The 26,744-nt window shown below is 56.5% G+C and overlaps 10 protein-coding genes across 10 annotated transcripts; 5 read left to right on the top strand and 5 right to left on the bottom strand.

Moving 5' to 3' along the window:
• Nucleotides 1-867: 867 nt before the first annotated feature.
• EX895_000984 (uncharacterized protein) lies at nt 868-1,208 on the bottom strand (the record flags this gene model as incomplete). The annotated part of the gene is made up of 2 exons (XM_029881584.1): nt 868-1,039; nt 1,120-1,208. 2 exons carry the CDS (start codon nt 1,206-1,208, stop codon nt 868-870), a joined length of 261 nt encoding a protein of 86 aa, XP_029742970.1.
• Nucleotides 1,209-2,614: 1,406 nt separating this feature from the next.
• On the top strand, nt 2,615-6,637 carry EX895_000983 (uncharacterized protein; the record flags this gene model as incomplete). The annotated part of the gene is made up of 1 exon (XM_029881583.1): nt 2,615-6,637. The coding sequence occupies one exon, from the start codon at nt 2,615-2,617 to the stop codon at nt 6,635-6,637; it is 4,023 nt and encodes a 1,340-aa protein (XP_029742969.1).
• Nucleotides 6,638-7,658: 1,021 nt separating this feature from the next.
• Nucleotides 7,659-9,402, top strand: EX895_000982 (uncharacterized protein; the record flags this gene model as incomplete). Its single annotated transcript, XM_029881582.1, has 3 exons — nt 7,659-7,661; nt 8,513-8,797; nt 9,322-9,402. The coding sequence occupies 3 exons, from the start codon at nt 7,659-7,661 to the stop codon at nt 9,400-9,402; spliced, it is 369 nt and encodes a 122-aa protein (XP_029742968.1).
• Nucleotides 9,403-10,348: 946 nt separating this feature from the next.
• Nucleotides 10,349-11,115, bottom strand: EX895_000981 (uncharacterized protein; the record flags this gene model as incomplete). The annotated part of the gene is made up of 4 exons (XM_029881581.1): nt 10,349-10,357; nt 10,509-10,532; nt 10,755-10,828; nt 11,019-11,115. The coding sequence occupies 4 exons, from the start codon at nt 11,113-11,115 to the stop codon at nt 10,349-10,351; spliced, it is 204 nt and encodes a 67-aa protein (XP_029742967.1).
• A 470-nt stretch (nt 11,116-11,585) lies between these two features.
• EX895_000980 (uncharacterized protein) lies at nt 11,586-12,182 on the top strand (the record flags this gene model as incomplete). Its single annotated transcript, XM_029881580.1, has 1 exon — nt 11,586-12,182. The coding sequence occupies one exon, from the start codon at nt 11,586-11,588 to the stop codon at nt 12,180-12,182; it is 597 nt and encodes a 198-aa protein (XP_029742966.1).
• Nucleotides 12,183-12,369: 187 nt separating this feature from the next.
• Nucleotides 12,370-14,550, bottom strand: EX895_000979 (uncharacterized protein; the record flags this gene model as incomplete). Its single annotated transcript, XM_029881579.1, has 1 exon — nt 12,370-14,550. The coding sequence occupies one exon, from the start codon at nt 14,548-14,550 to the stop codon at nt 12,370-12,372; it is 2,181 nt and encodes a 726-aa protein (XP_029742965.1).
• Nucleotides 14,551-15,019: 469 nt separating this feature from the next.
• EX895_000978 (uncharacterized protein) lies at nt 15,020-17,098 on the top strand (the record flags this gene model as incomplete). The annotated part of the gene is made up of 1 exon (XM_029881578.1): nt 15,020-17,098. The coding sequence occupies one exon, from the start codon at nt 15,020-15,022 to the stop codon at nt 17,096-17,098; it is 2,079 nt and encodes a 692-aa protein (XP_029742964.1).
• A 125-nt stretch (nt 17,099-17,223) lies between these two features.
• EX895_000977 (uncharacterized protein) lies at nt 17,224-19,986 on the bottom strand (the record flags this gene model as incomplete). Its single annotated transcript, XM_029881577.1, has 1 exon — nt 17,224-19,986. The coding sequence occupies one exon, from the start codon at nt 19,984-19,986 to the stop codon at nt 17,224-17,226; it is 2,763 nt and encodes a 920-aa protein (XP_029742963.1).
• A 371-nt stretch (nt 19,987-20,357) lies between these two features.
• On the bottom strand, nt 20,358-24,017 carry EX895_000976 (uncharacterized protein; the record flags this gene model as incomplete). Its single annotated transcript, XM_029881576.1, has 1 exon — nt 20,358-24,017. One exon carries the CDS (start codon nt 24,015-24,017, stop codon nt 20,358-20,360), a length of 3,660 nt encoding a protein of 1,219 aa, XP_029742962.1.
• Nucleotides 24,018-24,936: 919 nt separating this feature from the next.
• EX895_000975 (uncharacterized protein) lies at nt 24,937-26,640 on the top strand (the record flags this gene model as incomplete). The annotated part of the gene is made up of 1 exon (XM_029881575.1): nt 24,937-26,640. One exon carries the CDS (start codon nt 24,937-24,939, stop codon nt 26,638-26,640), a length of 1,704 nt encoding a protein of 567 aa, XP_029742961.1.
• Nucleotides 26,641-26,744: the final 104 nt, after the last annotated feature.

Below are 26,744 nucleotides of genomic sequence, written 5' to 3'. Positions count from 1 at the left end.
CGTGTACGACTCTATATGTACGACTCGAGAAGAGCACCAAACATCTGCGGCCATAGAACCTTGAAAGCACCGCATCCCGTCCGATCTGCGAAGTTAAGCAAGGTATCGCCTAGTCAGTACTGCGGTGGGGGACCACGCGGGAATCCTAGGTGCTGCAGTTCTCTTTTTTTTTGCTGCGCTTCTCTTCCACCCAAAAAGACGGTAGATATGCTTTTGCTACCCTTGTAACTCGCACTCGCACTGGAACTGGCACATATAGCAAAAAAAATCTCGTGTAGACTTCAGCATTTCGACCTTGGGATGACGACAAACTTGCTAAAGGATCCGAAACAGTAAGAATCAAAAGAATGTCCCTACTACCGCCTCCCTCCGACGTCCGGCCGCTGGTCCGAAAACCAGCGAGATGGAAAAAAAGCGCCGCTAGGTTCAAGTTGCGCAGGAAGCAGTAGGCCCGTTCGAGACCGAATTCTCAAGCCAAGGATGCTTGTCAGCGGTCTTGCCTTGAAAGCCAGTCCCGAACGAGGGGGTTAATCTTGGTCCCAGCGAGCGCCACGACAGCCCATTGGAAAAGGCAGCGGGTGACTCTATAAGCCAGGACCGTGGAAGGTTTTAAGCAACACAGACGGGAGAGAATGAGAGGAGGGACGGGTTGGGAAGTGGGAAAAAATAAGGGGTAGGAAAAGCACAGCCGGAACGGCACATTCTGCGATAAGCGGTCGAGAACGAGACCATGCGTTGGTTCTGTAGAACCGATTATCGTTGTCGTGCATGACGTTACAAATACAGCCGGGCAGTGTTGCGCGAGCGGTGTCGAGCGGGGTATCACAGGTGGTAGTAGGGGTATCGTAAGGCTGCATCGCAGCGCCTTCAGTCGTCTTCCTTGTGCGGAGGCGGTCCACAGGGCTGCAACATCTTCTCGGTCAGTTCAAACTTGACGCGAGCCTTGCACTCTCCATCGGCGAGAGCCTGGTACGAGAGCAGTGGAGGATGTCCAACAATCGACGAGCTAGTGTCTCGCAGCTGATGTGTGATCCATTCGCTGTTTGAAAAGGAACGCAAGAGAATCAACAGGTCAGCAAGGGGTATAACATTGTGCAGTGCGACGCCGCAGCAACTTACTATTTCTCAGTGTCGGCGTTGATGGTGCCGGTGTACCTGCTGTGCAGATGCTCCAGCTGCGAAGCTGCCGTGTATCGCAGTTCCGACATCGAAGGCAACGATCGACCAACCAGCCAGCGGAAGGAAGGAAGGAAGGATGATGTGGTTGCTGTCGAAGCAGGAACTGAGCGTCGTTTTCTTCTTCTTCTTCTTCTTCTGAGTCTCGCGTGTGATCAGTACCTAATTTTCTGATTATTCTTGGTGCTTGGTCAGCCTTTGGTAATTTTAGTAAATCAAGAAAAAGAAGTAATCGCGGTCGCGTCTGAGTGCTGCTGCTGCCTGCTTGCTGCGTTCCAACCCCTGAGCCTACGAAATTCAATCTTGGACAGCGGCTCAGCTTGCCAAAGCCATGTGCCATCCTCCGCTGCTTCGCCATACCTATGTCGCTTCGATGAGACATACACAGAGACAACGAGGCAATCCGACCCCTTGCCGCCCGCTTTGCCCATCGTGAGGCTGCCACACGACTATGATCACTCTTTGAAAGGACGAAACACCTTGTGCACCGTGCACTGTGCCTTGGTTGAAAGGCAGCTCTCCGGAGACTCTCGAGTGCTGGCAACTGATAGCGGTTATTTTCCGTCGAGCTCGGTGTAATTTGACAGCTGCCAGCTGCATCTCGGCCATCACTGCCGAGCCACATTTTGGCGGTTGCAGATCGAGGATCGACGGCACGTTAGCACTCTTTCACTCCTTGACTGCTTGCTTGCTTGCTCGCTCACTCGCTCGACGATGCCTGTCTGCTCACTTGGCAGCATGGTTGCCTATCCCATGCCGAGTGCTCGCAAGGCTGACCCGCCGCATTCTGATCCGAGCTCAGGGTCCTACATGAAATCCGATCGACAGTGCTTAGTGCTAGTCTCGCAGTCCTAGCCTGAGGCCTCGGGTTCAGCATGCCTCTTTGCAGCTCATGCTGCTGCTGCTTTCGGCCTCGCTGATCGCTTGACGCTCAGGTCGGGCATCTTCGCCGCAACACATTGAGACATGCTGTTGTACTGTGTTACTTTCAGACCACGCAGCACATCGTGATCCAACGCCTCTTTGGTCTCGCTTTGGTGCTTCCGGTGCAAAAGCCTCGGATATCCTGCAGATCCCATCAGCTCGCACTCGTTCCCTTCCAGAACCAAATGGTCCTTCCCATCTCATCCTTTGCTCGTGCCGAAGCACATGACTGCAACGATCTTCATTGCAGCTTCGTCTTACCAACCTCCGCGCTTTCCACTTCTGCGAGCCCCCGCTGATGTCGATGCCAGCCTCGAACAGTTTCTCACAATTGTTCCTCACCATCATCATTATCATCACCATTTCATCCTTCACTTCCTCACCATCGTATTCGATCACGACCACGTCCTGTTCGGCTCATTCAGAGCGCCAACGCAATACCAAGGCGACTTGACCAACCCCCCCTCGACGACAGAGACAGGTGAAAACTCCTGCCCACGTCGAGTAGGTCAGCATGTCGAGCACAGGCGCAGTAGCAGCTGCTGGTGGTGGCGGCCTCTCGACGCTGTCGACTTCGCTCCTCGCCGCCGCATGCACCGCCGTAGTTGCTGCCGTCATCTTCGTCGCTGTGGCGCTTCGACGATACCTACGTGCCAAGAAGCGCAAATCTCTCATGATTGCTGCTTCGCCAGCACCATCTTCAGCTGCAGCCATCTATGCTCAACACGTCAAAGACAAGTCAATATCCACCGAAGACATTGGCGAGCCTCATCTCACCTACGCGCCTGAACGTGCACACAACGCCCAGCACGACCTAGCAAAGTTGTCATTCGCACAAAAGACGGCTCTGTCCATGCGGCAGCAAAATTTCATCCCGATCAAACCTTTCCCTTCGCCAAAGTTCCCTAAGGCGGCTCTGCTTTCGCCAAGGTTGCAGCCCCCGGTCTCGGCAGAATCGCCTGCTCCACGAACGCCAAAGTCGCCAGGTCTGACCGAGCTCGCCATGTCGCCAGGCCCCAGCATCCTCCTTAAGCCCTTGGTCTATGGAAAGTCTCCCAGGATCCCATCACCGTCTCCCTCCAGCGCAAGCACTGGCGATAAGAAGAAGGCGTCACCAGAACAGAAGAAGAAACTCACACGAAGTGCAGTGCCATCTTTGTTGCTTCGCAGCCTCGGCGTCTTGCCTGATTTCTCCGCCGGCTCTCCCAATAAAGCATCGCTGCAAGAAGACAAGGAGACACTCGCAGATGCAGAAGCGCAGGCCAGCAACGACTCGAAAGATGCGGAAGAGCCCTCCCTGACCCCCATCCTCGACCTCGGCATCGACTTTGGGAATGACGAGACTTTCGAGCAGTCCCTCCAACTTCGAGGCGGCTTTTCCTTTGATGAGCCAAGAGCGTTGGGACTTGGGTCTTCAGTACCGGCTTCAAAGCCCGCTCAGGCGCAGAGCACGCAGATGACTGCTGGCATGCAGAGCCTCATTGAGGCCTTGTCACCCCCTCCGCCCGAGACTGCTACGCTCTCAGGTTTCAGGGCCAGCCCTCCTGCCAAGCAGTCCACTTTGCTTTTGTCCTCCACCTCGTCCGCCCGTTCGCCGCTGCCAACACCTCCACCTTCAGCTGGCCTGCCACCTGCGCCGACAAGTGCACCTATGTACAAGCTGCCCTCCAACGGCTCTATGCAGAGCAAGTCGAGCCGAACCACAGCAGTAAGTGCAGCAACGTCCGCACCAGATTCGTTCCACAGCGCCACCGGGTCTATTGGTCAGATCTGTATCAGCATGCCGCCCATCGACTCTGTGCCTTCTCCCCGTCTTGGCGTGGACGAGGATCAATCCTCCTATCGTCCATTGAGCCTCGGTCTGGGACCGTCCAAGAGCCCATCGCAGGGTACATTTACCAACATCCTCAACGGCTTGCGCAAGGTGCCGTCGCGAGGCCAGGAGGTCGACCTGGAAGCCGGCAACTCGTCCATCGACGAATCTGCGACAAGTCGTTCGTATTCGAGCGATGCCATCTCGTACAGCTCTTCGCAGACCAGCGTCGATCTCGAGGCTATTACGAGCATCGGCAAGGCCAACCTTGTGCCAGCTGCTTCGGTGCCGCCTCTTCCACTAATGCCCGTCTCTCTTAAGATGAGCGGAGACAAGACGGCCAAAGCCAACACCTCGACTGTCTTTGAGGATGAAAAGGATGCCAGTGTCGCTGACGCGGTTCCTCCTCGGCCGATGCGCAAGAGGGCTTCGACATTGGGAGCACTCGAGGGACCCAAGCTGACCATGCCGGACCTGATGCATCCACGTGCTGCGCCCTTGCCACCATCGGATGGCATGCCTGCCAAAATGGTTAGCCCAAGCATCAACATCGAGTCGGTCCAAGTCAACCGTGCCAGCATTACGAACCTTAAAGCCAAGTCGAGCGATCACCTTCCTCTCACAGGAAGCGCAATGAGTGCCGCCATGAATTTCAAGAGTCCTTACCACCGCACCCTCATCCCTGATCCTCCCATTGATGGCACGCACCTCTCTCCCGGTCTCGGCGCAGACAGTCCGATCCTTGCACAGTTCAGCCCCAAGGTGCGAGGCAGCTCGCCTTCCGCCAGCCCCAAACCGGGCTTTGCAGAGAGTCTCAAGGCCAGGCTGAGCCTGTCGCGCAAGTCGCTCACCAGCTCGCCTGGTGTGGCGTCCAAGAACAGCACGCCTCGTCTCAGCACCATCAATCAGTTCCCCAAACCCAACGGCGATGGGTTCCATAGCTTTGCCGTTGGCGAAGGTGTCGCAGATGCGACGCCCAAGATCGGTTCAAGCAAGATCCCCGCGCGACCTGCTACCAGTCCCAGGTTGGGACAGCAAGGTAGTGAGGCTGGACTTGGCTTCAGTAGCCCTGCCATCCTCTTCAACGGTCAAGAGATGGAGCCTACCAAGCCGCTGCGCTTCAAAAAGCCCTCTTCGGCAGGTGGCCGTCTGGGCTCCTCGCCGCAGTCGATCTACTCTGCAGCCTCACCCTCGCCCATGCTGCACACCGGCCAGTGGGGCACGGTCCCTGGCGGAAAGGAAGACAAGATGGAAGTTGCCTTTTCTCCTCTGGTCGCTGGCGGCGATTTGAGTCCGGCTGGCGAGCAGATCGAGTTTGGTGTAGCATCTTCGCCCAGCTTCTGCGACACTCCTGCTGCTCCTGCGAGGACGTTGCAAGACTTGCCTGCAAGCAGTGCGCCGACGAGCCCGGAGATGGGTGAAACGACGCCTCGACCCAATTCGAGCTCGGATGCCGGCGCTCTCGCAGGTGAGGATGAGGACTTGGAACACTTCTCGTACCGCGACAGCATGGTCAGCGTAGCCGCGTCCACCATCAGTATCATGAGCAACAGCACGTGCATGTCGGACGCCGTGGGCGAGGATCTCGACCAGGCCGCTGACCGTCGAACGAAGCTGCTCGCCAGCGTCCAGCAGAACTTGGCCAAGTCGAAAGCCAAGGACGCCAAGCGAGACAGCCAGGCCGCGCAACGCTTCCGAAAGTCCCTCATGTCGCAGACCTCGTCGCTGCGCAACATTCCAGAGGAAGTGTCCGGCGGAGTGCCGACAATGGGACTGGGACTGTTCGAGAGCGAAGAGGAGCAAGAGGATGACGATGAGGACAGGGAGACGCTCGAGGACAGTCCTCCTAGCAGCGTGGCCGGCAGTTCGTACGAGCGCAAGAAGCCGAACAGCCTTGTGCTGATGCCTCTGCACGACAGCCGACTGTCTGACCCGCTGACGCCTCCGCTGACACCCATCGACGCAACGGCCGCGCACAAAGAGTCGGGGCACGCAACGACACCATCGACGAGCTCTGCTTCCTCTTTTGCTTCGTCCGCTGCATCGGTGCCGCGCCGAATGCGACCATCGCGAGACCGTCTGGCACCCATCGACACGGGTGCTGCCAACCGTCTCTCCCCGCACTCTGAGCAGCGCGACGGCGCCACTTCTCCCTCGTCGCTCAAGCTGAGACCTTTGAGCTTGGCCGCCAGCCTCCACGGAGGCGACGCGAGCCCGATGAAGCGGTTCGAACGCCCCGCCTTCTCACCCGCGCTGTCTGCCAATGTCCCCAGCCCCATCCCCGCCGCACACATGTCCGGTCCGAACGATCGCTCTTCGCGTTTCAACGAAGAAGGCCGCAGCGTGCGCAGCACCACGTACCGCCAGGGCGGTGTGTTGCCCACAATCAGCTCGAAGGGCGCGCTCGATACGGGCAGGGCATTGCATGCAGAGCCGTCGTTGACGCATTCGGACAGCTCGGCGTCGATGGGCTCGATGACGTCTTCGTTGGGCTCGTTTTCGAGGATGCACAACTTCCCGAGCCCGGTCAAATCGACGTTTGGATATTCTCACGGCTTGGGCAAGGCGATGGGGATGCGTCAGACGTTGGGGTCCCGCGGTAGTGTCATGTCGGACATGCCAGACTTGACGAGCTCGATGAGCACGCAGAGCTTTGCCAGCAGCACTGTGGCGGTTGGCCGAATCGGGTACAAGACCAGCGACCTGTCAGTCACTGGCATGTGATCGTGTCGCCATCGGGGAGAAGTGCATGCTTCTCAATATCATTCTCCTGTTACTTTCCGTCGCCTAGCATCCACAGTTCGCAACCATGGCACTGTCTTTCTCTAGCTGTATCACTTCCCCCTCACTCTCTTTCGGCTGGAAGCCAGCCGAATCGGAACGCAACGAGGACATCGCCAGGAGTGCGGCTTAGACAGCCAGCTTCATCGGGATCTGTCTCTTCTTGCGTTCACCCGGGGCTTATGTATATGTCCTTTCCCTTTCCTACTGTTCTTCTCTATCGCTCTCACACACTCTTTTCCAAGCCTCTCTTTTCCTGTCATGGCAGGACGAAGATCGCAGGCATCCAACCCATCACATTCGCTCATGGTTCTCATTGTTCTCACTGTTCTCGACACTGTATCATACACACTGCTGCTCAAGCAGATCACACGCAAAAGAAAGCTGCGGCTAGTTCACGTACTACCGAGTGATTCCGTACGGTTGATTGACTGAATGGTGATAGTCCTGCGGCACAGGGAAAAGGGAGGATGGGATGAAGAGGGCGAGTTCAGGTGGTCAAGAGCGCAAGCTTAAAGCGTTGTTAGAGTTGCGTTACCCACAGATCAACTAGCTTTATTGCATGCACGTGATCTATTAAGATTTCGGCCGAAGCCATCGTTTTGATCTCACTTCGTGAGGATTTCGCAGAAAACACGAAATTTGACTGCCCGCCCGCGCCACTGCTGTTCGAGGGTCACCATTCTGCCTGTTTCCTGCCTCTTGCTCGAGATTCTCTTTGGCTGCAGGTCTTCAAGCACAATCCGAATTCCAGTCTTCGAGCTTCTCAAAAACCGAGCTTGCAATGGATCGCCGTCTGCAACCTTAAAAGTTTTCGACCGGCAGCTGAGCAGTCAAATCCTGTTCCAGTTCGACAAGAGTGAGAGAGTAGACGAGGCCTAGTCGCCATCACCAGTTCGTCAACGTTACCATCCTCAAGACCATCTTCCCCCCTTCTTCACCTTTTTCCCAAAACTTCGTCAAAATGGTAGGTGTTATGCAGGACGGGGACACGATAGCGACACAGCACAGCAGCATGCGGCACGTTTCGATCGACATCTTATCAGCAGGAAAGGGAGTTGGACTATGCCAACAAAGCAGCCAGCCGCAATCTCAGGACAGTACATATCCAGCACGACGAGTTTATGGAGATAGATTTTATAAACGATGGAGGCGCAGTGTATGGCTGCGCCATCTCGAAGGAGGCTTTGTGACGACAACAGGTAGCAGCGAATAAGTGCACAAATGGCAGACGAGAGGTTGGAACGGTCTAGGTGCGAGATATCACCTACGTCGCAAGTCATGGCACCCTCGACGACTTCCCAGGACTCTTGCGACGGCGTTGACATTGAAGGTGCTAGTCGCCATGTTCAGCGTTTCCCAGATTACCTTGTCAACAATCGCGCACATTCCGAACAACATGCTCCGACAGTGCAATGCTGCCGCCATCACCTGCAGTCGCTTTCTATACACGACCTCTCTAATAATCTACGTTGATGTCATCGGCAAGGGTTGGCCCAGGTGCGGTGACAGGGCGCACAACAACGTCCAGTTTACATGATGTTACGCGCATTGCATATCGCCACTCCGCCTACATCTCGACAAAAACACCACTCAGATCGATCTCACACAACATCGACCCCAGCAAGCAATTGCGCATCCTCGCTTCTATACTTTGAGGCCTCGTATCAACCGATCCGCATATCCGCATCGACATCGACCATCCATGCTGCTGCACTTTCCGCAGCGTCGTCTCCGTCATCCCGAACGTCTTTCCATCCTCAGCGCTTCATACTTACACACTCTCTCCTAACCTATCGTGACATCACCCACCAACAGGTTGTCAAGACATTCGAGCTTCAGTCGAAGTCCAAGACGGACCTCACCAAGCAGCTCGAGGAGCTCAAGACCGAGCTGCTCAACCTTCGCGTCCAGAAGGTTGCCGGTGGTTCGTCGAGCAAGATCCTGCGCATCAACTCGCTGCGCAAGGACATTGCCCGCGTTCTCACTGTCATGAACCAGAAGCAGCGTGCTAACCTGCGCGAGTTCTACAAGGGCAAGAAGCAGCTGCCCCTTGACCTCCGTGCCAAGAAGACCCGTGCTATCCGCCGCAAGCTCAACCAGGTAGGTAGTCTTTACATTTCGACAAGCAGAGAGGGAGTGAGCAGCAAAGTCGAATGAGGAGGATCTGGAATGGCAGTCGCTGTTCGAGGATGTTTGGAGGACGGATTTATCATTGGACGTGATTGGGAGTTTGCAGAAAAGTATTGGTGGTGCCTGACAACCAGGCTCGAAGCGACGAACCTCGGGAGACAGGCAGATCTTGTCGACATCACCGTATTATGAAGAGTCGTAGATTGGATGGCAGACGTGCTCGCACTTGGGTAGCAATACTGGCGGCAATCAGGCCTACGAAGCAAGCAGATCTGCCAAGAGAAGGACTCCTTTGCAACCTTCCACTTGCATGCACAGCCGCGACTTTAGCCCCCAGTTCAACCTTACGAGACATCCCAACACACTACGACGACGACCACCCTTTACCTCACCACCTCGACTCTGCCCGGCTCTCCTCTCTGCTTCCGAACCTTCCCCCCCTTCGGAACAAACTCACTGACATTCTTCCCACCCCATTGTTCCTCCTCAAACAGCACGAGCGCACCCGCATCACCGAGCGCCAGCACAAGCGCGAGATCCACTTTGCCAACCGCAAGTACGTTCTCAAGGCATAAATGGTTTCCGCGACTCTGTCATGCATCTATCTCCCTTTCATACGCTATGAAGGCTCTCACACGGCCGCATAGCATGTTACACTAGCCTTGTTTTCCCCGAGTGGGTGTATATCGCGCCTACTTCATCTCATCACACACACACACCAAAATTACAACCCGTTGCAACCCGCGCTTTGATTACCTGACCGTGTAGCGGTCGGGTTGGGTTGCTGGATTCTGCTCTTCTCATTTAAGTGGTCTGGCGGGGTGATGCGGCTGTGAGGTTTCTCTTTCTGATGAGCATGGTGTGTGAGGGAAGGTGTGAGGGGTGTTCGGGTTGGGCGATGTCGTCGTGCGAGGCGGGGATATGCTGGGTGTTATAGGAGGATAAGAGTTGGAGGATTCGTGACAGATTGCTGTGCCGTGTGGTCCTCAGATGAGCAGCGATGTCGGCAGACGAGCTACTCGGTAGTGGCAGCGGCTGGTGGGTGTAAGAAGTTCCCAAATCTCGTGTGACGAGATGCGACTCGAGACCTGCACAACGAGGGTTCGCCTGCCTACACTCGTTCGTGGCTCAATATGGACGGCTCAGAAACACACAGTCAGCTCCACTACATGCTCAAGGTCGAGGACCAAGCGGGCCAAGCCCGGCCGCTTCTGATGCAGGCCCCACCACCACCATGTTCGCACAACACTCGCGCCTCCCTTTTGCCCTGCCTCTACCGCCCATCAACGGGTCTCCGCCCACCCATCAGGAACACACTTGAGCGTCGCGCCCGTCTCCGAGGTTGCGTGCGAGAGGAAACGATGATGTTGTAATGCCAGTCGAAACAGAGTACAAAGTAGTCGGTGTGTCGGTCCGTCTAAGCACCACCACTGAGTTGACGGAACAAAGGAGATACGGAGAAGAGAGAGCGAAAGTCAGTCGAACAGCTTTCCCCTGAAGAAACTGCGCACAATCACGAACTTACACGAGCTGCAGTCGCATATGGCCGAAGTCGAACGGAAGCACGGCGTGAGATGTAGTTGCGATAGTATGGGTGCGGGGTGGAAGGAGTCAGTACAAGGGATCCACCTTCGAGCTTTAGAAGGGATGCCGCAGTTTGGTGAGCGGCGTGTAAACTTACGATCGAGTGGATTGGAATGTGAATCTGCGGGTGGGTACGTAGTGCATGTGTGGCAGGAGTAAAAAGCGTCAACGTGTCAGTACCAAGGCGTCTCATTCACTGCTGCTTGTTCTTCGTGTCGGCTCCTCCATCGCTTGCGCTGCTGAGTTGCCCAACGGACGACGGATCCCGTGCAGCGTGGAAGCGGTGCATTCGGGGGTTCCAAGAGAGGACGCATTTGGGACTGTGGCACGATACTATACGTACGAGCTTGACAAAGTACCCAATGAAACCCATAACGACGAACCCGAGTCCTACCGCTCTGCAGATCTGAATGTATTCTGTACACGTCCAAAAAGGCAACAGCACAAAGCAGAGTAAGTACACATCTTTCCACTTGCACTTGCACCAGCAACAGCACTGGCAGCCATTCGCACCGCCCGCTTCCTTGCCCTCTCGTCTTCTGGGCAGCAAAGCTGTAGCGCAGGAGCAGGGTTGCAAACGACGGCTGGCTGCTCGATGGCGACGTACCCTTGCGATTAGGCTTTGTGCAGCGGTTGACAAAGTGGGTCCCCTCGCGGAAGAAGTTTTGTGGGATGTCGACGATCTCCTTGATTGTGTCCGACATTGTGGGCGGTCCAAAAGAGTGCTGGTATGGGAGGTATGTAGAGATAGGAGCTGGAGAGAGGGAGGTGTTGGTTGGAGATGGCGAGCCAAGGTGGTCTCGTGTGCGCGGTCGGATCTTCCTGAACGCCATGAGTTTGGCAGCGGGATACAGGCAAGGCACTGCGCCAGTCTCGAGCTGCGAGCCACGTCAGGCCCAATAATAAGCGTTGCAGAGACACCTCCGCATTCAGCGGGTTTGGGCACAATGTTAGGGCTAGCAAGGTAACAATAAGTATAGACATTAAAAGCTGAGGTAGGCGGATCCGATTTGCGGACTTTGAGTGGGATTTTTTTGGCAGTTTGCGAAGAAAAGCAAGGCTTGCTGCATCCTTGACATACTCCCTCATCCTAGCCACGGCAGCACCACCATCACGATCACCCTCATCGGTATCTTCCAGACAACACAGCATCGTCATAGCAAATCTCATTAGCATGGCTTCCATTGCACGCACCAGCCTGCGAACGGCACTCCGCCCAATCGCATCTTCCTCTTCCTACACCGCATCCACCTCGGCCATTGCATCGAGCAGCAAGCTCCCACCCCTGTCGCTCACCCGCTCCAACTCGACCGTCGCCGCATCACCATCCTCCACCTCTGTTGAAGATGCAACTTCCTCGACCGACTTCTCCTCCTCCGAACCTACCCCTGTGCGATACAGCTACTTCGTCCCACGTGTAGGCAAGACGCTCTCCTCTTTGCCCGTCTACACCGACGTCCGCAACGGCGGCACGCGCACCATGACCGAGGTGCGCAAAATCCAAGGCTCCGTCACAGACCTCAAGACAGACCTCTCCGTCTTCCTCTCCGAAACGTACGACGATGTAGATGCAAAGCTGGCCAACTCGCCGTTCAAAGTTAACAAGAAACCGCTCAGGCCCAAGGCCGGCCGCAAGATGGTAGAGCGTACGGGTAATCCGAGCTACCTGGATCCTGTGCAGGGGTCCAAGGTGCAGGCGAGCGGGAAGCTCAAGATTCGCGGGAACAGGGTGGAGGAGGTCAAGGCATTCTTAGAGAGCAGAGGCTTTTGAGCGCAAGAATGCAAGGTCAATCTGCCCAAGTTACATAGGATAATGTCACGTTGTACTCTCATTCAGTGGCAGGATTCGCACACGTTCTCTCTCATTGGTCAAATCAGCCGTGTGATCAAATCTAAGCTTTGGCTTGGTGTGAATCGAACATGATACGAATGCATGCAATGCGGTAACTGAGAAGCTTCTAATCAAATCCAGCGCCCGAACGCTGCTTTTTACGCTTATTCGCCTTGTTATGCTTCTTAGTCTTCTCTTGACCCTGGCCCTGCTGCTGCCCACCATTGCGAATCAATGTCCCATCATTGGCGACCCTGCCCTGGATCGCAGCGGTCGGCACACCCGTGCGGCCCACAATCGTAGGTTTCGACGAGGCCATAGTCTCAAAGAACGCCGAGTCCAGCGCTTTCGACTTGGCCGACTGACGGACCAACCCCGTGCCTCTGCGCTTGGTGAGCTCGGCGAGCTCAGCTTGAAGGTCTGCGTCCAGATCGTCGACATCCACGCCTCCCGTGGTAGTGTGATCATCGTGCTCGGCAAGGTGTGCCGCGGTGGACGGGTCGTATTTGCGACCGGCGAGGGCAGCACGTGCACGCTCGCGTTGAGCGGCATTGTAGGTATCAGCGTCGACTCCCGGTGGCGGGTGGCCGTAGAGCAGTTTGGCGTTGACGTAGTCCTTGAGCACATATCGGACGGCACGCGACTCGTCCGGGTTGCCCTGGCCTTGGCGTGTGTAGCCTCGAGCCACAGCGTACGCCGTCAACATCTCGAGACCGGTAGGCACACCGTTTCCTCCTTCCTCCTCCGTCAGCGTCTCGATGCGAATACCGTACGTGCCTTCGACAATGTCCTTCGGGATCCTCTTGGCAACGAGCTCGGCGGGAGCAGTGTACTCGCGCATCTGATCGATGGGAAGCACACCGTCGCACACCAGCTCTGCCGACGTGGTCGCAAACTGCGGGAAGACGAGACCAGGACAATCGCACAGAACGGTGGTGGGCGACAGGTGGATGGTCTGGAAATGCTTGGTCTTGCCCGGGGTGGAAGAGACCGACACCTTTTTCTCGCCGAGCAGTGCATTGATGGTGGAAGATTTACCCACGTTGGGATAACCGACGAGTCCGACGACGAGCTTCGAAGGCGCGGGCTGACCGTCGATAGCAAAGTCGTTGAGGGGTGGTGCACATGCCATGAAGAGCTCTTCGAGTTCGAGGACGTTGAGCACACGAGTAGGGTCGCGAGTGGCAGAAAGAGTAGTGGCGGCGGTAGCGGTGGCAGCGTCGACAGCATCGTCTTGTCCATACGTCTTCTCCGCGACCAGGTTGTCACGGACAGCAGCGTGGGAGTGGTCCAGCACACGATCCGTGGCTTCTTGGCCCACGAGAGGCTTGGCGTTCTTTGCGCCCTGGTCGACAGCAGCAGCTGAAGCGGCTTGCACGTCTTCCTCGTCATCCTCCTCTTCGTCATCTTCCTGGTCGTAGTCCTCCTCGTCCTCGTCGCGTGGTTCGGCAAGTTTGAGCTGTTCGAGACGCAATCGCTCCTCCTCTTCTGCACGGGCGAGCTGGATGGCCGCTGCATTGGCAGCACTGAAAAATGCGTATTGAATGCCCTGGGCATCAAAGTAATCGGCCCAATATCTCCTCTGCTGGTCGTCGAGCAGATCCGCCTTGTTGATGAGGAGCAAGTTCCTCCTTGGGCCCTTGCCCGTCGAATCCTCTTCGAGATACTCGATGCCATTGGTGGAACCGATGCCCAAGCTCGAGACGTACTTTTCGAGATCCTCACATCGGAAGCGAAGTGGGTTCCTTGCATCTACGATTTGCACCACGAGATGACTTCGCTCGATGACACGCCAAAGCTGACGCCACACCTCGAGGTTCCTCTCGAAGGGCGTGAGCACCAGACCGACGCCCTCCTGCAGCTCTGCAAGACCTCGCCTCCATTCGAGGAAGCCGTCCTTTTCGGCACGTTCGAGCTGGGCGCGCGTGGTGGCGCTGGTCCATTCGGGTCTTCTGGGCACACGCAGGCGCTCCTTGTTCTGAACATGCTTCTTGAGCACCTCCTGCTCTTCCTGGCCCGTGAGGAGATAAGGGTTGTGGCGGGTTCGCTCGCGGTTGATACCCGTGATGACGGTGACACCGTGGTTCCTCCTCTCGGCGGTGAAATCGGAATCGGCCAACGAGGCGGTGTTGAGGAACTCTTCGAGATCGCCCTCGTGCGTGACGGAGCGAAGGTTGGAGACGGAGCCATAGTTGTTAAGGTCGGTGGTGTGGAATTCGGTCTGGTTCCGTTGTTTGGCTTCCTTAGCCCTTCGGTTGAGGATGGCCCTTCCGAGGCCAACGGTGTTTTTCGACTGAGCAAGCGGCATGGTTTTGTGGGCAAGCCTGCAGCGACTGAGTTGAAGCCCGAGTCGATTGACGGATAGTTGGTGGTTGTCAGAGTGGCGAGCTGGATTTGCTCACTGTTGGTCGATATCAATTCTCGCTCACCAAAAGGGTCGTCTGAACTGAGCCACTATGACATGCAAACACTGCTGTGCTGCCCTCACTCCGTTTGAGAAGAAAAGGCGAAGCAAAGCAAAAAAAAAGGAAAAGGGCGAAATTTTTCCGACTTTCCTCCACACCAAAAAGAAGCAAAAACAGCCTTTTAAACGTTTTCTTCCTGTCATTTTTTCCATTCAGAGCGCCTTTTTCCTCCGTGTCGCAGTCTGCAGTTGTCGCAGTCTGCAGTTGTAAATCGGTGGCTGCGAATGAGCGCAACTTACCCCTCTTGATCTTGACTTCCGTCCTCACCATCTCGACAGCTAGGTTCTGCAACCAAGAAGCAGTCTCGTAGTCATGGATCCTACACTCAAGCTACTCACACTGATTAACGTCAGCGCTGCCAGGCCAGGCAAGCGTCAGCGTTCATCCAATCTCTCCCACTACGACAAGATCACCCGCAAAGCTGTAGCTGCACAGCAAGCAACTGCATCCACTTCCAAAGTTGCCGACGATTCGCCTTCCAAGCGATCCAAGCCATCTAATGGAGCGATAGCATCGACGTCATCACCGGACAAGGTGCAGAATAGCCACGGACTTGTAGGTGAGGTCTCGGACGACGAGGATGACGACACGGCACAGCGATCATCCAACAAGCAGCAAAAGCAAACGCAGCTTACAGCCTTCGACGCTCATTTCGGTAGCGATGGTCCGCACGCACAAGCGATTGCTAAGCTTCCTGAATCTGTCACCTCGCTCACTTGGTCTGCCTCGCGCTCCAGCCTACCAGCGCTCCCGACTCAGCTAGTAGTTTCGACGCCAACCCTTCCCGATTTCGACGCACAGCAGTACTCGGGCCAACCCCAAGTCAAGGTGCTCGATGCATTCAATACTTTTGTCGCCAAAAAGTACACTTCCCCAACACCGCTCCACACAGCACTCGCAACGACGCTTGGCAGCTACGCTGACTTTTGCGATGCCAATGTCGCGCTCGGCGACCGACCGCAGTACCGCCAGGTGCTTGCCATGCATGCCATGTCGCATGTCGCAAAGACGCGCCGTAGGGTGCTCAAGAACAACGAGAAGCTTGCCAAGCTTGCTGCCAGCGGCTCTGCGGCGGACGGCGACGACCTTGATCTGCGCGATCAGGGCTTCACTCGACCAAAAGTGCTCGTTCTGCTGCCCTTCCGCAACTCGGCGCTCGAGTGGGTCGATCTCTTGACCAAGTTCAGCCTGTGCTCGCAAGTCGACAACAAATCGCGTTTCGCCAAAGAGTACAACCTGCCCGAGGGAGCCGTAGATAAGCTCGCCGATCCCGCCGTCGCCGCCAAATACCCAGAAGACCACATCGCCAACTTTGCCGGGAACATCGACGACTCGTTCAAGCTCGGTCTCAAGGTGACGCGCAAGAGTCTCAAGCTCTTTTCGGGCTTCTACGATTCAGACGTGATCGTCGCTTCGCCGCTCGGGTTGAGGCTGGGCATCGAGAAGGATCATGGAGACAGCGACTTTCTGTCGAGCATCGAGATGGTCATTGTCGACCAGACCGATGTGATCAGTATGCAAAACTGGGAGCACCTCGAGTTCGTGCTGGAGCGCTTGAACCGCATCCCGCGCCAGAGCAGGGACACGGACTTCTCGCGCGTCAAGCAGTTCTACCTCGACAACCGTGCGCCGATGTTCCGCCAGACGGTGCTGCTTTCGGCGTACGACTTCCCGGCACTGCGCTCGTTGTACAACCACACGCTCAACAACGTGGCGGGCAAGATCCGCACCGTGACGTCTACCGAGGAAAACGAGGCAGAGATGAGCCGCGTGGTCAGCGGCGTCAGGCACACATTCACCCGCTTCGAAGCGGCCAACCCGCACTCGGAGCCGGATCTGCGCTTTGCGCACTTCACCTCCAAGACACTGGCGCAATTGAGCAAGTCCGCCGTATCCAGCAGCCATACGCTCATCGTTGTGCCGAGCTACTTCGACTTTGTGCGTCTCGACGACTTTCTGCGCAGCGCCAACGAGAAACGCAAATCCGGCGAGTCCGCCAACCTCTCGTATACGAGTATCTCTGAATACTCGACGCCCAAAGATATCCGACGCGCACGCGAAGCCTTCTTCAGCGGAAAGAAGAGGTTCCTGCTGCTGACGGAGCGTGCACATTTCTACCGCCGCTTCAAGCTGCGTGGCGTCAAGACCGTGGTGTTCTATCAAGTGCCTCAGAACGCGCGGTTCTTTTCGGAAGTGTTGGAGTTCCCGTTTATTACCAAGGGCGAGCTGGCGGGCGGTGGCGCGGACGACGAGGAGGAGGTCGATGCGAACGAGGTTGCTTCGTATGTCGTGTACAGCAGGTACGACTTGATTCAGTTGGAGAAGGTGGTGGGTACGAAGCAGGCCAAGGAGATGGTGGTGGCGGATAAGGCCACTTGGAAGTTTGTTTGATTGCGTGAATGCAATGCAAGAGAGTGGCTTGTTGTAAGTTACACACAAAGTTGTTTGGTTTGCAAGAATGACGAGATAACGCGCTATCTCGATGCTTATGAGTGAGAGCGAACGGAAGAGAGAGGCTACGGCCGTTGTGAAAGCAGAGTCAGCTTTTCCGACCTCGCCACAATGCTCGCCGGTACGACCTCGAACACCTGTCGCAGCGACGCCCGCGCTGAATCTGCCACCAAAGGCTCAATGACTTCCACCACAAGACTGTCCACCAGTCCTACGAACGTCTTACTCAACACCGCCATGGGCCCACCTTCAACCGTTGAAAGACGGAGAACGCGAGGCCAGCGGATCAAGTTCCCCAACAGTCCCTGCACCAAATGGCCCACAACCTCCTGTCTCGCTGTCTCTGCCTCCGCACCGGTCGTCTGTACTTGTGTCATCGGCGACTGGATCGCCGCTCGCAACCTCGCAATCTGAGCCCGAAACACGTCGAGAAACGTATCGACCAGACTCACACACCTCGCGTGCTCCTCCCCCAGCACGGTCTGTACCAGATCCACCGCGTCCACCGCCTCCGCCGTCTGCCGACTTGACCACGGCGAGAACCCGCCTTTACTCGCAACCTCAACAAGCCGCGAAACGAGAACGTTGGCGACGAGCGAAGCGAGCACTTCGTCATCCCCCCCGGCCGCTGGAGCAGCGTCAGCGCGAGACGAGTAGTCCGAAGCACCGGTGAACCAGCCAAAATGCGCAATGGCGCTGGGTCCCCCTCGCCACGGACCGTTGGATCGATGGAAGGGCGACCAGGGGATGAGCTCGAGTCGAGCGTAAAACTCCCAGATCTGGGCGACGGAAAGCCCGCCCCAAACCTGGGAGTACTCGTCAGGGTAGCGACGTCGCCACTCTAGGAAGCGCGAGACGATGCTCCGTGGATGCAGGTCGCCGTCTGCAAGGTGACCACTCGTGGTAGAGAGGAATGCGAGTCCTGCATCGTTGCTTGTGGTAGTGGTGGCAGCAGGATTGAGATACTCTGGCGCTTGGACGTCGGCAAAGATCGCTGCGAGCCTTTGGACAATTTCTTCCTGGGCGAGGCTGAACGACAGCTCGTCGGCCGCTTCGAGATCGTCGAATTGCAACACGTCGACGAGTTGCGCCTCAGCATTGTCCTCAGCAACAATCATCTCTTGTTCCGCGTCCTCTTCGCCAAAATCAAGCACAGCACTGGGCGTCGGCCGAATGCCCAGGCAGGCATTTAACCTCCCATCTATCCACCTTCGGCTCCTCTTGCCCAGCATACTGTTCCGCTTGACCAACAGATCCAGAGCCTGCTTTTCAACCTCTTCGACCTTAGTCATCTTCTCCTCCATAAACCGCGCCAAGCTGGCAACAAATTCGTCGAGCTCGTTGAACCAGCTCGCTTTGTCCTCGACCGCCGCCACATCCATCTTGTTCTCCCTTTCCGCAGCATCCAGCGTTTCCAGCTCTTTGGCTGTAGACGTCAGAACTGCGGTGGAGGCAGCTGTACTCTGTTTGAGCGCGCGCAGTGTTAGTTCAAGCCGCGTCGAGCATGTGCCGACGGACGGCAGCGGTGCGGAAGCTGGGATTGGCGCCGGTCGGAAAGGCGACGCCTCTCTCGACGGAGGATGCGAGGAGGATGGACGAGGATGTGTCTGGGTACGCCGCAGTTGTGCTTGCTCCCACTCCTCCTCGTCCTCGTCCATCTCGTCTTGCACCACTGCATCCTGGTCGAAATCGCCTCGTACGGCCGCCTCCATTTCCCTCCGCTGCCGATCCTTCCATTCCTGTTCCGCCTTTTCGCCGATCGGGATGCGTTCAGTGGCACCGGTGAAGTCGGCAAATTCGTCCTCGCCATCGCCCAGCTCGTCTTCTTCCCTTTGCAGGCGGGAATGTGGATGCGGACCGTCGTCGACCTCCATCGCATCGAAGCGCTCCACCGCGGAGGACGTGGAGAAGGGTTCAAGCGAGATGAAGTCGTCTGAGGTAGAAGTAGCGGTAGCAGAGGTAGCAGCGCGGAGCTTGGCGCGCTTCTCTTTGGCTGCGCGGATGACGCTTTCGCTCGGGATGCCGGCGTGCGCGAAGTCGGCAGCGAACTTGGTTCGTGCCAGAGTACTGTCAGGAGGGCCTTCGAGCGCGGTGTGCGAACGTTGCGTGACCATAGGGTCGTCGATGCGCGTACCCGGTCCCGTGGGTTGTTGTAGTGCCGCAGGACTGTGTGCTCGTGAACGTGCCGTGGGAGTGGATGAACGCAACTCCTCGATGTATTTGGATGTGTATGAGCTTAACGGGGTGCTAGAGGACGTCTCTGCCGCGTCCAAGGGTCTCTCTAAGAAAGAGGTCGGTCTAAGCGGTGTCGATCGTTTTGGTGTACTTGATCCGGTTGCAGACAAAGGAATCCCGAGCGTCGCCTTTCTGGCCTGTTTGCCAGCAACGCTAGGTGTGGACCGGCGAATCTCGAATGTATCTTCGTCATCTCCAGCAACATGCTCGTCCATCGCACTGGATGTTTTTCGCTGCTTAGAAGCGGATGCTGATGACCGTTCCGCGTGGGTTCGACTGGTGACTGCTGGCGAGGAAGAGTTCGAGGCTCCACTTCCTCCCTTGGCTCGTACTCGAAAGATGACGCTTGACGTGGTCGCATCGTCTTCGTCTTCGACATCGTCTGGCGCTATAGATGAGCGGCGGGGTGTTGCAATGCTAGGTTCCTTTCGGATAGCCGCTGAGCTGGAAGCGCCCTTTTGCGTGGGTGTCGGCCTGAAGGAGCTACTCGATGGTCCAGCTCCAGCATCTTCATCATCGTCATAGGTCGAACTTATCCTCGAAACCGAGCTTCTCGGTTTACTTCTCTTGACGAAGCTGGTGCCATTGCTCATTGTGTGCAAACACCACTCGGTGTTGGACCCAGATAAAGGCGGAGCAGCTAGAAGATGCAACCTTCGGGTGCGTTGGTGTGAAGGCAACAAGCGTGGACCGGATCAGCGAATGGCTCAGTTCTTTCCGCACCTTCCTCCACTAAGAATGAATTTCCGGATCCCGAATTTTCTCAAACGACTGTGAACGAGCTTGATCCTCCGCAAATGCGATTCCAACCTCGACCCACTCTATCTCATGAAGCAAGTGCGAAGGACTGTTGTGAATAGAGATAAAAATACATGATGCGAACTGCTGACGCAGTACGAAAGATCGACGATACATGCTTTCCTTTTGTGTAAGTAAGTGTGTTCGATCTGCGCCTTCGCCCCCCTCAAGCCTTCTTCTTGAGCTTCAACTTGAGCCCCGGCGTCGGCGTACCGCTTCCAGCAGCGGGGCTCTGCTGCAGCGCCGGCGAGTCTGCCGGCGTCTGAGCTGACGGAGTCATAGGCGTCATCGGTCCCGCACTCGAAATGCCGATGCCCATACCCATACCAGGACCAAAGAAGCCTCCACCACTCGCCAAATGAGGCATCCCCGGCCTCGCTCCGCCCGCCGGCGTACCCGGCGTACCCGGTCCTCCGCTTCCACCCGCCGCTCCACCGGCGCCGTTCTTGCCTCCATCCTTGGGGAACATGGGGCAAGACGTGTTGGTCGACATGTGGCCCACCTCGCCGCAGCGACCGCAGCGTCGCTTAGTGTCAGTCTTGTTGAGCAAGCTCTTGTAGCCACCGGGAATCGCCAGGCCTTCTGCTGCCGCCTTGGCATTCTTGCGCTGGATCCGTCGCTCTTGGTTCTTTTTGCGCTGTGCCAGCTCTTCCTGCAAACGTTTCATGCGGGCCATGTCGATGGCTGCATCACCAGTGGGAAGCAGATCTTCGGTGGCGATGGCCTCGTCTTCGATCTTCTTGCGTTGCGTGAGGTAAGCGTTGATGACGGCTGGATCGCGTACCATCTCGCGCTGCCACTTGCCGTTGATGAAGCGACGGATACGCAACACTTTGGTCGATTTGTCCCCACCATCGCCGTTGACAGTGCTCATGGCGCTGGGACTTCGTTCTCGACGGACCGACTCGGCCCTGCCACCATTGCGTACTTCTGGCCTGCCGCTGTTGGCCTGCAGAAGCGCCCGTCGTTCGTCCTCAGCCGTCACCTTGGGAGGCACCGGGTTGGAGAGCGAGCGACACTGCGCATTCCAGATCCTATCAATCTCGGATCGGTAAACTGCCTGCTGTTCGGCAACACTGTACTTGTGGCCCGACTTGCTCTTCGCCTCGGCCTCGGCCTGTGCGAGCCTCTCCTCGGCGTCTTCATCCGCCCGCAAGAAGATTTCTTTCATCGAGACGCGGATGAAACTGAAGGCCTCGCCACGGCCAGTAGGATCACCATCACCGTGCAGCTTGAGCATGGCCTTGCCCTGCGTCGCGTTGATAAAGTTCTTGCTGGTGATCCAGGGCGCAAGCAGCTGTTCAATGTCCATCTTGCTCTCGTCGTCGTCGTCTCCCTCGGCAGTATTAGTATAACCGCAGTCCAACAAGTGTCGCTGACCGACTTGCATGCTTTCCGCGAGACAGATGTTTTCGGGCGGGAGCATCTTCTGCAACTCGGCTTCCTCCGGCACGACGATGTGCGGCTTGAGCTTCCAGAAACCCTGATTGACGTCGCCTGCCTTACGGTTGTACTCCATGAACTCCTTGAGCCTCTGTCGCATCTGCAGCTCATTCTGGTCAGGGAAATAGCGCATGAGGCGATGAATCTTGATACGCTGACGCTGACTCTTCTGGATGAGCTTGTAGGCGATCATCTGCAGACGGTATTTGATGTTGTTGGTGATGAGACGTGCGTGAGGACCGGGGATGGGCTGAACAGGATACGTTTGTCCAACAACAAAGAGATTGCGAATCTCTCGCAGATAGTAACGAATCTCGTTCTTTGTCGTACTGCGGATGAGGAGGAAATCGGTATGAGCCGGCTTGTGGCGGAAGAGCGGTGCTCGCATCATGTTGTTGTACAAAGTGGGCTGCACCTGGCCTCGCTCGATGTTGCCAAATTTCATAAAGGGGGATTCGTCGGCTACGTCGAGTAGATAGGGCTCGCCAATGTCCATCTTGGGCACATGCTCATCCTTTGCGTCCTTCTTTCGGTAGTAGTTGACCAGCAGACTACCCATACCAATCTTGGACAGCAGAGGGGGGTATTCTTCCGAGTATTCATACAGCACATAGGGGCCGGTATCCTTGAGCGTAAGATCGCGCGTGGTGCGAAGCATCTCGTTTGGATCCTTGGCTTTGCGTGCGCCAGCGCCTTCCTTCTTCTTCTTGGACGAAATGGTCCTTGAGAAGTGCAGAGGCATATTGGTCGGGAATTGCATGGCGGGGCGGTGGAAGGATCTCGCTTCAGCTTTGGTGAGCTTGGTCTTGTACCAAGGGAGCTGAAGCTTGATGGCGGGCCAAGCGTGCTGGACCACAAGCTTTCCGAGCGTCTGACGTACACGTTGGCGATGCTCGCGCGTTTGTTCGTAGAACTTGTCGTTGGACAAGTTGAAAGGGTCGAGCTCGGCTTGACGGCGCGCGAGATCGCGTTGGGCAGCTGCTGATACGACGGGTGCATCGGAGCGCAACAGGGAGTTTTGCTTTGTCTTGGGTCCCAGATCCTCTTCGAGCATCATTTGCGGGTCATTCATGTCGAGCACGAGTTTGTCGAAAGGCTCAAAGGGAGTTCTGGCATCCCAGATGATGCTACGAGTCCATGTGCCGCGGAAGAGGTCGTGATTGAAGGGCTTGTCGATGACGGGAGGCGCGTATGCCGCGGAAGGCTGCGTGTCCATGCCCATCTTGCTGTCCGTCCTGTCGACCTGCATCGGTGTTAGAGCAGTAGACTGATTCTGCAAGACTTCCCACACGATGCGATCTTCCCAATCGTCGAGCTCGACGGGCGCCAAGGCGGCGTTACGTTTCTCTGCCTTGACACCTGGCGTTGAGATGACGGCAAGATCGACCTCGTCTGCCGCAGAATCTGTCTGACCAGTAGCTGCGTCAGATCCGTCGAGTTGACGAGTGAGTGTCGGTAGGATAGAGGCATGGTGCGGTCGTAAAATGGAAGATTGGAGCAGCTCTTCTCGGGTCGACTTCGGTATCGGCAGCTCGTCTTCGGGCGTGATGTGAAACTTGGCTGCCGTGGAGCCCAGCTTGCGCTTCTTTGGCGGACGTGTGGCGAAAAGGTCGGTAAAGTTGAGAATCTTGCCAGGCTCAAAGTCGGGAAAATGGTGACGGACTTCGTCCATGTCGACATAGGGGCGAGGAGGCGGTGCGATTGACCCGTAGGGTTGATGGAGAAGAGGCTGCGAAGGAGGGGGGGTCTGCGGCGAGCCCTGCCTCGGACTGCGAGATGATGGCAGAACCAAAGGTGTGGATGCGGACGGCGTAGCGGCGGAGGATGATGGTACGGGTGCGGACAGGAAAGCCATGTCGCTATCGTCGTCGCGTTCCTCCTTGACCCTGATGAAGCCGTCGCCGTATCGAGCATGGCCATTGGTCTGCGTAGAATGACCATTCACCTGAGTTTGTGCCGGTGGTTGCCGAGAGAGCGGCAGATCCTCGCCGTCGCTGTCATCTTCATCGAAGTCGTCGTCCTCTCCTCGGAGCGGTGCTCTGGGCTGCTCGAGCTGTGCCAAGCCCTGGCGATAGTATCGGTCCAGCTCGGCTCGCTCTTCCGAGTCACGTTCACCTGCGAGCTCCCTCCTCATTTCGTCGTCGACCTCGGTCTCCCAATCCTTGGTGGAAGAGCCGTTGCGGCGGTATGCATCGCCGAGATCGTCATCGTCATCTGCAAACCGGTCGTTGTAGATATCCTCCTGCTTGATCCTCCCACTGCCGGATGCGATACCGAGACGCTCGAGATCGGACTGGTGCTGCTCATCAATGCCGAGGTCGCGGAGAACGTTACCTAGTGCCAGACCCCCGAGGTGGAAAGCGGCATTCTGTTCATCCTCCATAGTGGTGACAGACTGCAAGGCTGAGCGACGTCAAAGACGAGGTTTTAGGGCTGACGAGCCAACTGGCTATGCCAGAGGTGGAGTTCGTTTGAGTGCGCTCAGAGAAGCAGCATGGAGAATGTGAGCGACAGATTCGGTAGCCGCGATGGAGGTGAGATATATGTGAGAGTTGAGTGCTCGTGTTAGGTGAGGATGAGAGAGTTAAGTTGGAGTGACGTGAGGTGTGCCTGTGCCTGTGTGTGAGAGCCAAAGCCGATTTCCGTGCTTTTTCGTCTGGGCCCAGTGGGTGGAAAAAGACGCGTTTATATGCCTTTAGACATGGCAGCGACCTGTCTGACTGTGTCCCCGATTGGGGCCTGTCGCCCGATCACATAGGGGCGGGCGCCAAAATGATGGCTTTGTCATGCTCATCTGATCAAGGAATCAACACCGGCAAGGCAGCGAAGAACTAGCTTTCCGAAAAAGTGTCGAAAATGAAACTGGACCAGACTCCACTCCAGCAACAAAAAAGCCTTCTCAGGCCCTCATGGTATTACTTCAGCCTTTGCTTTGCTTTGCCTTTCGCTTTACCTCATCATCCACTGACTTCCGTGCTCTTTGCTTTACCAGCCTTCCACCTAATCACTATTGGACCGACTGAAAGCTATCATACACACAAAGCTCAAGTACCGGCACGGCAATCGCGGCGTCGAAGCTAGTCCTGGACGCTGCTGCACCCTCCACACACGTCCTGATCGCTCTTACTCCACATTCACCTTACTACTGGTCTTTGTCTCGCCTTCAGCTCCAGCTCCCATGCTTTGAAGGCAGCAAACGAGCGATCGTTCCTTTCTGTGCATCGCTGGTTCGCCTACGTCCCCGGAAGCACGATTAGGTTGTATGCCTGTGCGACGGTCACATCCTCCTTCCTCCGCCGATCATGCGCTATCACGTCCTCGGCGTAGGCTCAATAGGCTCACTCATCGCCTTCCATCTCAAGCGGTCGATCAAGCTTCAGCGCCAGCTTCTTAAGCCTGGGCCCTCATCAAAATCTCGGCGAGAGCTTCTACTTTCCAACTTCTCCAACAAGCGTCCGCCACAGAATCAAGGCTCCATCGTCTCGTCGCTCAGCTTGCCACCCTATGTCAAGTCCAATCTGCCAGATCCACTGCAGACGTCCGTCACCCTTCATCTACGCAGAAAGGCCTTCGGCAAGCAGGCAAAGCAGCGCTATGTCAACTCGATCGTCGTAGAGCAGGACGGTGTCAGAGACATCGAAGGCGGTTTTCAGACCGATTTCAACTCGAGCCCGACAGATGTCATTGCGTCGATAGTCAGTCGCAATCGCGGGCAAGAGACACAGGAGGACAATGAAGATTCGCAAGAGGACAGATTCTTGATATCCCGTAGCCAGACTGCTTCATCGTCGGAAACGGCCGCCTCGTTTCGAGAGCAGACTTCATCCAAAACACCGATACCCGACCACGATGGCGGTCTGTCGCTCATCTCGACGCTCGAAGGCACCTATTCTCAGCCACGCGCCAGTCCCATCGACAGCCTCATCATCACCACCAAATGCGACTCCACTCTCTCTGCGATTGAGGGCATTCGACACCGCATCCATCCATGGTCCACCATCGTGCTCCTTCAGAACGGCATGGGCGTGATCGACACGCTCTTTGACTCTTTCTTCAAGGATCCAGATCAGAGACCCAACTTTGTGCTGGCTTCGACCACGCATGGATGCTGGAGGAAAGGACCATTGGATGTAGTGCATGCTAGCTCGGGGACGCTGCATTTTGGTATTGTTCCGAGCGGCCGTGCGGGAATGGATGGGTTCGAGACGCAACGGGTCCCAATCGGACAAACGATCGCTCCGGTACAAAATGTCTTGTTGCCAACAAGAGGTGCGGGTGCCAAGAAGATTGCAAAGGGGTGGGAGCAGTTCTCACCGGATGCCGACGCTTCTTCCTCTCCATCACAAGAGGAGTACGATCCAGACGCACCTTCCAACATGCTTTCGCTCGCTGGCATTCCTGATCAGCCGAATCTTCGCACCCTACGCGCTACAGTAGCCGCGCTGCTCTCGCTTCCGCTCAAAGTGGAATGGGAGCCCATTCGCGAGTTTCAGCTGCGTTCGCTGCGCAAACTCGTCGTTAACGCATGCATCAACCCACTCACGGCGCTCGCCGACTGCAAGAACGGCGACCTCTTCGGCAACCCAGCGGCAATGGACGCCATGTGGTCCGTCTGTCTCGAAGCAGGCATGGTGCTTGAAGCGCAGGTTCGCGAGCACCTCTCGTCGTCTTCGTCCACGTCATCCGCTGCAAGATCACCTGCAACCTTGTCCGCGGAAGACCTCACCCTCCTTTCGTCAGAAACCGGCGAGCCCATGCTGCACCCGTCGCTCACGCCCCAAGCTCTGTTTCAGGAAGTACAGCGTGTAGCCCGCTTGACCGCCGCAAATTGGTCCAGCATGCACAGCGACCTCAAAAGCCGCAGACGCTCCACCGAGATCGACTACATCAATGGTTACATCTCTGCACTGGGACGAGGTTACAACATCGACACCACCGCAAACGACCTCCTCACCAATTTGATCAAGTTGAAAACTACCAGAGTCACCGGCTCCAGCAGACTCTGATGTAGACCTCCATTCAATTGCAATGTCATCTTCTCTTCATCACTCTCTGCTCATCGCACCACATCGCTCGTGTGAAGGCTCGTGGGCATCGTGCTATGCACCGA

The sequence above is a fragment of the Sporisorium graminicola genome, chromosome SGRAM_1, assembly GCF_005498985.1.
Source record: "Sporisorium graminicola strain CBS 10092 chromosome SGRAM_1, whole genome shotgun sequence".
Lineage (NCBI taxonomy): Eukaryota > Fungi > Basidiomycota > Ustilaginomycetes > Ustilaginales > Ustilaginaceae > Sporisorium > Sporisorium graminicola.
Note: the sequence above shows the minus strand (reverse complement) of the source record. Positions and strands in the feature narration are given on the sequence as shown.